Below are 12,264 nucleotides of genomic sequence, written 5' to 3'. Positions count from 1 at the left end.
AAATTTCAAATCCCTATCTCTTAATATTTCTATTTTTATCAACACATTAACAAAATTAGAATCGACACGTGTCAACATCCTTTCGTTTATAAATAATACATGTCACGATCTTGTTAAGAGCTAACTGGAATACTTATTATAATATTTCTCTATCATTTCTAAATAACACATGTCACAATCTTGTTAATGGCTAACTTTGAAAACCAAGGTTCATATAATAAGATATATATATATATATATATATATATATATATATATATATATATATATATATATATATATTGAAAGTTTAAATATGTAAATCATTTAATAATGTAAAACATTTAATAAATATGGATACTTTTATGTGGGGAGCTCTGAAATGCTGCCACATGTCTTATAAACATGACACTTCTTCTCTTTTTCTAATGTTATCTTTTTTTAGATTCTCTTTCTTTCTAATAAAAATTTGATTTATTAATCATAAACCAACCTCATTATAAAACCCAAAAGAAAGCTATTTTTAATGAAAATATCTGACATGTATATTTTATCTTTAAACACTATAAATTAATTAAGAGTAAATATTGAAAAGTAACTTTTATTTTTTTCTTCTTAAAACATACTTTTTGTTTTTCAATTATTTGAGGTCATAGATTTAACTAACCCATTAATTAACCTAGCTAGCTAAAATTGATAATATCTAACAAAAAGTTTATATTTTACAATATAAAATAAATTTTTTAATTATACAAGATTTTTTTCATAAAGTAATATAACACCAGGATTATATTTTGTTACTTTATTTTAAGATTTCTTCTGAAGGTCTAGTGAATGATTTGTCCATTCTTTTTGGGAGCACTTTTCTGTTTTTTCTTGAGATCAGAGTCCGCAAAATTATATGATCGAGTTGCAGCAGTAGTAACGAGAGATAGTTTTATTATCAGTCACATGAGTTGTAAAAATGGGTTGTAAAAGGAAACAAAACCAAAGTTTGACCGATATCATTTTGTATATATATATAACCGATTGGTTTGGACTTTGGAGTTGTAAAACATTCGTTAACTCAGTTTGCAAGTTTAATATGTAGTTATAATAACATAAATAAATCCCTAGATACCAAGCTGAACTCTAGAACAAAGACACTCTTAACCTAAATGTTTCATTTGAATTGAAACTGGCATGAACTTGTCCTTGACAAGACTTTTCATATACTTGACCATCATACGCCTATCTGTAGAACAAATGCGTTTTGAGGATAAGAAAGTAGCTCTCTTCAAATGATTTGAGCTTTTCAGAATGTATTTCGCCACTTTCCTCTCCTTTTTTCGTTGCCATTTGTAGCCTTTCCACGTGAATGTCTCTAGATGAAGCAACAAGCATTCAGGAATATTCTTTGGTTGATTCCATTCTCCAGGATCCAGAGCTTCATTGCAACCCTTGAGGAGGCAAAAAAACACATTATATGTTATTACTGACATATCTAAAACCAATCTATTGTTGACATATGAACATATATTTGCTTACACCGTTGAGCTTGAGGACTTGCAATTTAGGAGAACAGCCAAGCATGTGGATAAGTAGATTCCCCCAGGCTTCTCTATCTGTATACAGCTCCAAATATACCAGCTGGTAGAAGATGACACTGATAGGAAACTCAATCTGAACACGAGACAATATTAGTATATTATAAACAATGTAATATTAGTTTATCGATCTAAACAATATAATATTATCTCAACTGATTGCATGTTTTTTACCTTCAAGGATGATAAAGCCAAGGTAAGACGTCTCACTGAAGTGAGAGGTCCCAATAGATTCTCACTGATTATGGTTATATGATTAGAGACCTCAATATCGATATCTGCCTCAACCAACTCTGGTACGTTCTCAATTAGACAAGACTCCAGAGCTATAGAACCACTAATCTTCAGGTACTTTAAAGAAGGAGTATTTATCGCATAGCTGCAGGGGGGGTAGAGGTCATTATCAATTGATAGTCTCTGTAAGGAAGGCACTGCAATAAAGAAACAGTCGCTACTATTTGTAATTCGAGACACTTCAACATTTTCAAGATTAGGGCAGCCAGATAAAAGGTTGAGAAGCGATTTCTCCTCGTGGAACTGTAGGTCGTAGATGTGTAGAGTTCTAAGGGATTTCAGACACACTGTTGAAGGGAAGACATCCGTGATAGCCCAAGAACAGATTTTCAAAGTCTCAAGATTAGGGCAACCAGATAAAAGGTTGAGAAACGTTTCATTGTCTTTGTAGTTCACGTAGTCTAGATGCAGATTTTTAAGAGACTTGAGACAAAACTGAGAAGGGAAATGGAGGACCCATCTCCTGAGTGTCAAAGTCTCAAGTGTTTCACCGTTATACAAGCTTGTCGGAAATGTGATCAACACTTCGGCGGGACCGCTAACTTCGAGTACCAACTTACGGACATTGCGGGTGAGTGCAATCCCAATCAAGATTACAATATCCACTACATTATGTCTATCTATATAATCAACTTTGAGTTGAAAACTTTGTAGAACTGGAGCCTTATGTGAAAGCAAAAACTTGCAAACGTTCCCGAGTTGATGTTTGATAGGGAAATAATCGAACTTGAGTTTAGGGATCATCTTCCAAACAGATTGCCACTGTTTACACAAAACACTTGTGGCTACTGCCTGTTGTATAGGAAGTTGGCACAATATCTTCAGAATCAAAGATTCAGGCAACTCACTGATCCTGTCCTCTTTCACAACACTTGCATCATTCTTTCTTTCATCACCGCTGTTTCTTTTGCTGTCAAAAAGCCAAAATCGAATAACAAATTAATTAAACACACGAGTTGGTACGGTTGTTGAGTTTTGGAGATTATTAAAGATACTAACCATCGTTTCATTGCTCAAGCTTGAGTTTTAACGTACGCTTTTTCCAAACAAAGATGGTGCTGCTCGAGTTCGATGGGTAGCGTAGACGAAGATATTAGACTGCGGAGGTAAGTAGGGTTTACCAAAAATATCACTTTTGTTTACAATAACTTGTTCGGCCGAACTAAATGGTTTCTGAAGGCCCAAAAAAAAAAGCCTAACTGAAATAAGGAACGTTAATTAGTTTATAATTGGGTTTGTTCTTTTTTTTTTTTTTTTTGTCATCAATTGGGTTTGTTCATGTTACGTATTTTTATAACAGTTACTTGTTAGATAAGTCATGTCGGTTCGTTTGGTTTTCCAATTGTTACGAAGGTTACTTCTGGTTCTGTAGACTTACAAGTTTTTTTTTTTTTTTTTTTTTTCATTTCACTTTCTTTGCCATAAAATCAACTCATCATTATCCTTTGTAACAAATAATTTAGAGAAATGGATTTTAAAATTTACAAGAGAAATTTCGAACAAGAACATCCATAACAACTACTATACAAATATAACAAATTAGTTTCTGTAATTAGGTTAGAGGTAGATTTTTTTTTAATTAGTTTCTGTAATTTTACAATTCTTAGTTTCACCATAAATTTAAATATACCATATGCTTTTAGTACCATACTTATCAGATTCTTATTAATAAAAAATTGATTCTTTTAAGTGTCAACAAGTTAAAAGCTACATAAGAACCACATACCACAATAGTATAACAAGCTCGACATCCAAAACAGTCTAAAAAGATGATATAAATATGTTGAACAAAGAGCAGAGTAAACATGTGAGAACAAAGAATCTCTTACTATATATATAGTTGCTGTTTCATTCAACGAGAAGCTGGCATGAATTCGAAGCCCTAGCCACACTATTCAAATCCTTGACCATTTCAACTCTCTCTTCAGAACGAAGTTGTTTTGAGGAGAAAGTTGCTATCTTCAAACAATTTGTGTTACTTAGGATGTATCTCACAACTTCAAACAAAGCTTCTTGTCTCCAATCATAGCCTTTCCAGAAGAATGTCTCGAGGTGAAACAACAAGCATTCAGGAACATTCTCTGGCTGATTCCATTTCCCAACAGCATCATTATTCCAATATCGATGCTGAGATCAGTGAGAGATAATGCAATATCCACGTTATCATTAGATCATCAAAACTAAAACACATGCAGCTGGAAAAGAACATTTTGCTTACACTGAAAATCTTGAGAACTTGCAAATTAGGAGAACCATCAAGCATTAGGGTAAGTAGATTCCAACACTCTTCGTTGTGTGTGAGTAGTTCCAAGTAAACCAGCTGATAGAAGATGCTACCCGTGGGAAACTTAATCTGTGCATCAGTAAGAGAATTAGTACTTATAAAGAATAGAATATAACAAAAACTAAATTAAGTGCAAGAAAACTACCTGCGAAGGTGAGGATTCTAAGTTCAGACGTTTGACAGACGTTAGAGATCCCAATAGGTTGTCATTCACTAAATGAGAGGATACACTGATCATTGCCTCCTCCAACTCTGGTACGTTCTCAATCAGAAAATACCCAAATACTTGATCAGTCCCTTCAATCTTCAAGAATTTTAAACAAGGAGCATTTATCACATATCCGGCATCCGTATCAACTCTACCTGATGCATAAATTGTCAGTCTCTGTAAAGATGGAACCGCAATAGTGAATGGTTTCGTGCTGCTAACTGAGTTTTGACGCACATCCAGGTTTTCAAGATTAGGGCAGCCAGATAGAAGGTTAAGCAATGAATCATTGTCTTTGAAGTTCACATAATGAAGGTGCAGAGTTGTAAGGGATTTCAGACAGACTGAGGAAGGGACATCTAAAAGAACATGATACTTGAGTTCCAAGGTCTCTAGTGTTTCACAGTTATACAAGCCATTAGATATTCTGATTGGTTCCCAGAGAACTTGGAGTACCAACTTACGCAACTTGCGGGCCAAAACAACCCCAATCAATGTCTCAGTATCACTCGTAGTACACCAACCAAGTAAATAAATTTTGAGATGCAAACTCTGTAGAACCGGAGCCTTATGTGAAAGCAAAGCCTTGCTAACATTCTTTGAAAATGCTCCAGGTCCACTTTTGTGATCATAAGAATGAAATTCGAGTTTAGGCAACATCTTCCAAAGAGACTTCCATTGCTTAGACAAAACACTCGTGGCTACAGCAACTTTTGTAGGAAGTAGAGACAATATCTCCAGAATTAAAGCCTCAGGAAGCTCACTGATCCTGTCCACACTCACAATACGTCGACTGTGTATACGCTTACGATCTCTTTTGCTGCCAAAGACCACGACAAAAGACACAATTAGTTGGCTTTATGTTTTGGAGATTACTGTTGAGGAATCCTAAAACATATAAAAGAAACTAACCGTCGTTTCATTGGTCAGGTTTGAATTGAAGAAGTTTGTGCGTTGCTGTTAAACCCTTCGTGAGTACTAAACCTCCCGAACGTAGATGGAGCTGATCCAATTCGGCTGGGTAAGACGAAGTAGAAGAGTTAGGGTTTTGGAGGATTTATTTGTGTATTTTCACTTCCCAATATGACTTTATATTATGTTTATGATATTTTTTTCTTCTCTTTTTTTTTTAATACAATAATAGATTTTAACCGGCGTACACAGATGGCAAATTTTTTAATTCTTATTTTCAAATACAATTTTTTTTATTATGTTGTAAATTATTTAAATTAATTACATAATATCAAACTTAATTAAATCAGTTTGATTCGACGATGCTATTAAAAGGTATTTTTCTTGTCAAAATTTATTTTTTATATTCTAATGAAATTAACAAAAAAAAATATAAAATCAAGAATCCAAAATTTAAAATTACATAACCCATCCGGAAAAATACCACTTTTTAAATATAATTCACGATGACAAAATAAAATTCCAAAATTTTAAACACAAAAAAATTCTAGTAAAATATTCTTGTCCATCAAAGGGATTCCACCTTAAAATTCCAGTGTTAAAGAAAGTTTCCACCGGATTTGGCCTAATTCAAGGATTCACTTTTGTAGGAACTAATGTTGTTGACTTGCCGGTTCTGTGAATTGAAACATGTGGGAAATACATGTATATTTCCACATCAAACTCTCAACCAAATTAGTTGGTCAGAAATTGTGACTGCACCTGATGCAGTAGCTAAGCTAAGTGAACAAAACCGGTTACTCTGTTCTTGTTCTGTTCACCAAAGCTTTTACAACAATCAAAGCTAGTAGCTCCCCTGTTAGCCATTCGTAGTCTCTGACTCATCAAAAAGTTTTCAGAATCTATATATTCTTCCCAATTCACAAACCCAACCTTTAAATTACACACAATTCAGAACTTGTAATCCTTAGTCCTTACGTGTGGTATAAGTTTCTCTGAACATAAGCTGGCATGACTTCAATTCAACGAAGCCATGTTCTTATGACATATCTGATTTTATATTCGGTCTGCTTTATGGAAACAGAGAGTAGAAAACAAATAACGAAGAAGATAAAGAGCTGTTGCCGATTCTTAACAGGTAAAACAGATATAATTAATTAGGTTTAACACAAGAAGCATAGGTGCTTAATAGGTTTCATTGAAACATAAGCTTGCATGAATCTGAAGCCCTGACCACACTATTTAAATCCTCGGCCATCTCATCTCTCTTTTTACGATCGATGGATTTTGAGGAAAAAGTTGCTATTTTTAAACGAATCGAGTTACTTAGAATATATTTCACCACTTCATTCTCACCTTCTCGTTTCCATTCATAGAATTTCCAGACAAATGTCTCGAGGTTCCGCAATAAACATTCAGCAACTTTTTCTGGTCGATTCCATGATTTCCCACAAGCAAACGTACAAAGTAACATTCATCAATTACAATTTCCAACAAATACATAATAATGTTTGGAATTTTGGATAATCAAAAAGGGTCAAACAAAGGCCATACTAGAACTCAGTACGCCCAACTGAACATCATCATAATAAAAAGTTACATAAGACTATCTTTCTTACATTCGAATACAAGCTGACATGAATTTGAAGCCCTGACCACACTTTCCAAATCCTTCCTCATCTCAACCATCTCAGCCATGTCTAGAGAACTGTTCTCTTCATAGATTATTCTGGAGAAAGTTGCTCTCTTCAAACGATTAGTGTTTCTTAGGATGTATTTCGCCACCTCTCTTTCATCTTCTCCTAGCCTGTTGCAGCCTTTCCACATGAATGAACCGAGATGAAACAACAAACATCCAGGAACATTCTTTGGTTGATTCCAATTCCTAAAGGCTGAATGATAATTTTTACAAGACCGTCTCTGAGACTAACAAACACAATGTACACTATTATTAGATCGATAGCAAAATTTAAAACCAACTTGCAAATATTTCTGAGAGCTGAACATTGCTTACACCAATGAGCTTGAGGATTTGCAATTTAGGAGAGCTATCGAGCATGAGCACAAGTAGATTCCACCACTCTGGTTTATGTGTATATAGCTCCAAAGATACCAACTGATAGAAGATGCTACCAGTAGGAAACTTAATCTATACACATGCGCCAATATTAGCACAATAAACAGTGTGATAATTAACAGACAAGTACACAATTCCTTGCAAGAAAAACTTACCTCCAAGGGGGATAAAGCCAAGGAAAGACGTTTGACAGAAGTGAAAGATTCCAGAAGCCTCTCAGTGATTATCTCAGACACATCCATAATAGTTGCCTCCACCAACTCCGGCGCATTCTCGATCAGACAAAACTCAAGAGACTTTAGGCCATAAATTAGCAAGTATTTCAAAGAAGGAGCATTGATTACATAGCCACCACACTCTTGTGCATCAGAATAATCTCGAATTGTTAGTCTCTGTAAAGATGGCATGGCAATTGTGAAAGTCGCCACATCCAGTTGATCTCCTCGATTTACATCCAGATTTTCAAGTTTAGGGCAGCCAGATAAAAGGTTAACAAATGTTTCTTCGTCTTGGTACTCCACACACTCAAGACGCAGAGTTCTAAGAGACTTGAGACAAACCGGAGAAGGGACATCAACGAGGACCCAACTCCTGAGTGTCAAGCTCTCTAGAGTATCACAGTTATACAAGCTTGTAGGAAATTTGAAAGACCTTTTCTTAGATATAACATGGAGTACCAACTCACGCACACGGCGTGCGTACGCAATTCCAATCCACATTCCAACATCCACAGAACGACACTTGCCATTCTCAAAATCGAGATGCAAACTCTCTAGAACCGGAGCTTTATTGGAAAGCAAAAGCCTGCTAACAATCTCTGAGTATGTCTCGTGTTCACTTTGATTGTTTTCATAATCAAACTTGAGTTTGGGCACCAGCTTCCAGAGAGACCTCCATGGTTTAGACAATACACTAGTGGCTACAACATCTTTTACTGGAAGTAAAGACAATATCTGCAGAAGCAGAGCTTCAGGCAAGTCACTGATCCTGTCCTCATTCTCAGCACCTCCAATTCTCACACTTTCAAATACCCAAAAGAACAAGACAAACAAAAAATGATGACTTTATCAGTTTGGAACTGGCAATTTAAGAGAACCCTCAGAACGGTTCATAAAAGAGAGATGCAGAGAGTTTGGTTTGGAACTCAAAAAGATGAAACTTTCAAATACCCAAAAGAACAAAAATAAAAAAGGATGAATTCAATAGTCTGGCACTAGCAATTTAAGAAAACTCTCAGAACGGTTCATAAGAGAGAGATGCAGAGAGTTTGGTTTGGAACTCTAAAGGATGAAACTTTCAAATACCCAAAAAAGAGAATGACAAAAATGATGACTTTATTTGGTTTGGAACTAAACAGTTTAAGAGGTAGATGCAAAGAGCGACGCACAACACAAAAGAAAACAAACCTAGAACGGGTCGTAAAAATATACCATCGTTTCATTGTCAAGGATGAGTATGAAATTGAGGACGAACTGAAGTGGAGAGCTCGCACAGGTAACTTATTGCTTTCTTAGTGCTTTCGCATTACAAAACGCTGTTTCAACCTTCGAACGCAGACGCAGCCAAACGCTTTAAAAGATAGTTCTTTTCCGTAGAGAAAGACCTAATTCCTCCTGCTGGCCGCTTCACCCGTCGAGTATGGCGGCGGAAGAAGAGATTGAAGCCAGAACTATTCGGCGGATGTTAGGGTTTCTGAGAGGAGGAGCCTTCTCTGCCTCTTAAAGTGAAAATTGTTGTTTGGCAACATAGATAGTACTGTTTACCTCTAGAGTCTAGATGTTTACAAGAATGTTTCCACAACGCAATGATGCATAAAGCACAAAACCCAAGATTGTGTAACCCTCAACAGTCAACAATACATTAAAAGAAGTTCAGAATTTTGAACCGTTTAAAAACATAGTGCCATACTATATAACTCAACATCTAAAACCAATATGTATGAACTAAAAATCAAGACTGCTCTGTTTTTAGCCAAATAAAGACTGCTCTGTTTTTAGCAAATCATAGGCTGTAGCTTCTTATTTCTGAATCTCTTGTACCAAACGCCAAAGGGATATATAGCTTATATCAAATCTCAAACCCCCAAAATTGTATCACCATCTCACCATATCAAAAGATCCAAAACATATTATTAGAAACTGGTTGAACAAAAAGCATAGTAACTAAAAGTTATATAAGACTCTCGCTAACAAGCAGGAAAGACTTCTCTCCAACCCAGTCGCTGTGATCAAAATGAGAGCGTAACACATGAAATATATGTTATTATTAAGATCCTCAAACCTACTAAACAAAAAACTGTTGACAAATGAAACATTGCTTACATTAATGAGCTTGAGGGCTTGCAGATTAGGAGAACTCTCAAGCATAAGGGTAATTTGATTCATGTGTAAGTAGCTCCAAATGTACCAGCTGATGGAAGATGCTACCGGTGGGAAACTTAGCCTATGCATGAGACAGTATTAATTAGTAACATATAAACAAAATATAATACATATCAACTAAAAACCTGAAACTCTACCTTCAAGGGTGATAAATCCAAGATAAGACGTCTGACTGAAGTAAGAGACCCCAAAAGGTTTTCAATGTTTATATCAGAGACATCAATGATATGTGCCTCTACCAGGGTAGTCACATTCTTCATTAGAATAGACCTAGGACAGTGATTCCCTATTTCAGTCTTCAAGTATTTCAAAGAAGGAACATTTATCATTCAAAGTATATATAAATCTAATAAAACTTTAAAGGCAAAAACTCTAATAAAATTCTCGTATCCATTAAAAGTCTTTTACTTAAACCATATTCAAGGTACGACTTTTGTAGGAACAAATTTGGACTTTTTCAGTGGAAGAGCTTCCTTGCATAATAAGTAAGAACAGTCTGTATATGTTACCAAATCAAAATTTCAACCAAATCAGAGATCTTGGGTCTGCTTGGTCAGAAATTGAGACTCCTCAGTTTTTACCATTCTTATTTTCATTTAACAAACATATTATGTTTTCCAAATCTTAATAATGTGGTTAAGAAAGTAAAGATCACAAGCCCAAAAATTTCAACCTTAAATAATACATGGCGATAGAGTTCAACTTAACATCTTATTAAACCAATGTCCTCTAGAACCGAGTGAAGTAAGAGATGGATGTGGTTCAACTCAACATCTTATTAAATCAATGTCCTCTAGAACCGAGTGAGTAAGAGTCGGATGTGATATCAGCTTCTTTGAACACAAGCTGGCATGAACTCGAGGCCATGGCCACATTCTTCAGTTGATTCACCCACTTAAGTCTCCTAGGACGAACATATGCATTGTAGAAACTTGCCTTTTTCAAACAACTCGCATTCCTTAGGATGTATTTCGCAATCTCTTTATCATCTTTTATTTCCCCTTGGTAAAATTTCCACACCAACGTCTCGAGATGGAGCAACAAACATTCAGGAACATATGTTGGTTTCTTCCATTTCATATAGACCTCATCAGGATCTTCCCTCCTATAAACCTTCTGAGATCAACGAGGGAGAAGCACAATGTATATAATTAGATATATATACTCTCTTGAGAGTTATTACTCTCTTGACTCAACTCTTCGTATCTCTCTTGATTCGACTCTTCGTATCTCTCTTGACTCAACTCTTCGTATACTCTTCTTGACTCAACTCTTCGTATCTCCTTCTTGTTATTCTCTTCTCATTGATTAGTAATCTCTTCGATTTCCTCATCTTTTGTATCTAGTACCAATTTATCTCCTTATTTAATGATAACCATCAAGTTTGAAGTTTCCCAAAATTATCTCTTAACGTTAGGTTTGGAGGTGCTGGCTCTAAACTCTAAAGCTTTTCTCCAAACAAAACGTTTTTACAGAACCCAACTATATATATAGCTAGTGTTAGGAATTTTGCATCTTCAAATGGTCAACCAAAAGCCATACTAAGAACTAAATATCCAAAACATATGTAGTACTTTAAATGTGGTACTTCTTTACAATCTTTACTTTTGTACCAAGTAAATCAAGACTACTCTGTTTTTTTAGCCAAATCAAGACTGCTCTGTTTTTTTGGCAATTCGTAGGCCTTATTAGCTTCTTATTTCTGAATCGCTTATACCAAACACCAAAGGGATGTAGCTTATATCAAATATCAAAATCTCAAAATCCCAAAATAGTATCACCATCACACTATATAACATACAGTATATAGATTTAATTAACTAATAAATAGAAATTACTACACAAAAAGTCCCACATCGGAAAATGTGAAATACAAAGAGTGATTTATATATGAAGAGAGAAGAGGTAATGTTCGCTGAGCTCTGTAGCGAGGGCTTGTGACTCAAGTGAGAGCAAACAAGTAATTGGAACGTTCGTTTGGTCCACGTGGTAGAGTTTAGGCTGGATTTTCACTGACTCGCCCGATCCAAGTCAGGAGATGTGCTTCGTGTTTCGAGCGAAGGCTCGGGTCACGTGGTTCTTAGAGCGGAGGACATTGCGTGAGGCTGGTTTCACAGAGCAGCGAATACTTCCCGCTTCTGGTAGTGGATGGATAACGAGTCGGTTCCGCTTGAGCTCAATATGATCTCATGGGCCGAACTCAATTGGACCAATTACTTTTTTTTTAACACCTTACTTATATTATTTTTTCTTGTTCATTTATTATTAAAATTCGGCTGATAGTTTTTTTATTTTATTGAATTAGGCTATATATTACACAATTCAGTAATTATGTCAACTGAATTTTCACTTTGTATTTTAATTATATAATTTTACATCATATATTTTATCATGTAGTTACTAAGTTTAGTCTTAATTTCCGCCACTTAACTAGACTAACTAATTTTTAATATATTTATTTTCATTTATCCTAATAAGAGTTTTTTGTTTTGTTTTTGCTCTTCCTGATATATAATAGTGTTTAACACTTTTATTAAAGAATT

At 35.1% G+C, this 12,264-nt stretch overlaps 3 protein-coding genes across 4 annotated transcripts; all 3 read right to left on the bottom strand.

Annotated features, from left to right (window-relative positions):
• Nucleotides 1–1,127: 1,127 nt before the first annotated feature.
• LOC17885413 (putative FBD-associated F-box protein At1g55030) lies at nucleotides 1,128–2,869 on the bottom strand. The gene is made up of 5 exons (XM_023782288.1): nucleotides 2,859–2,869; nucleotides 2,183–2,769; nucleotides 1,740–2,038; nucleotides 1,507–1,641; nucleotides 1,128–1,418 (listed from the first exon to the last, which is right to left on the bottom strand). The coding sequence occupies exons 1-5, from the start codon at nucleotides 2,867–2,869 to the stop codon at nucleotides 1,128–1,130; spliced, it is 1,323 nt and encodes a 440-aa protein (XP_023638056.1).
• Nucleotides 2,870–3,707: 838 nt separating this feature from the next.
• Nucleotides 3,708–5,274, bottom strand: LOC17886703 (putative F-box/FBD/LRR-repeat protein At4g13965). The gene is made up of 4 exons (XM_006293110.2): nucleotides 5,264–5,274; nucleotides 4,289–5,171; nucleotides 4,078–4,212; nucleotides 3,708–3,986 (listed from the first exon to the last, which is right to left on the bottom strand). The coding sequence occupies exons 1-4, from the start codon at nucleotides 5,272–5,274 to the stop codon at nucleotides 3,708–3,710; spliced, it is 1,308 nt and encodes a 435-aa protein (XP_006293172.2).
• Nucleotides 5,275–6,798: 1,524 nt separating this feature from the next.
• On the bottom strand, nucleotides 6,799–9,197 carry LOC17886783 (F-box/LRR-repeat protein At3g26922). 2 transcript variants are annotated; one of them, XM_023782524.1, is made up of 4 exons: nucleotides 8,747–9,197; nucleotides 7,496–8,360; nucleotides 7,278–7,412; nucleotides 6,799–7,189 (listed from the first exon to the last, which is right to left on the bottom strand). In XM_023782524.1, exons 1-4 carry the CDS (start codon nucleotides 8,779–8,781, stop codon nucleotides 6,860–6,862), a joined length of 1,365 nt encoding a protein of 454 aa, XP_023638292.1. In that variant the 5' UTR covers nucleotides 8,782–9,197; the 3' UTR covers nucleotides 6,799–6,859. The 2 variants fall into 2 exon arrangements, with proteins under 2 accessions (XP_023638292.1, XP_023638293.1); XM_023782525.1 differs by having other exon boundaries at nucleotides 8,771–9,196.
• Between the last annotated feature and the right edge of the window lie 3,067 nt (nucleotides 9,198–12,264).

Source organism: Capsella rubella, unplaced genomic scaffold (genome assembly GCF_000375325.1).
Source record: "Capsella rubella cultivar Monte Gargano unplaced genomic scaffold, Caprub1_0 scaffold_5, whole genome shotgun sequence".
Taxonomy (NCBI): domain Eukaryota; kingdom Viridiplantae; phylum Streptophyta; class Magnoliopsida; order Brassicales; family Brassicaceae; genus Capsella; species Capsella rubella.
The sequence above is the reverse complement of the archived record's forward strand: the minus strand, read 5'-3'. Positions and strand labels throughout refer to the sequence as shown.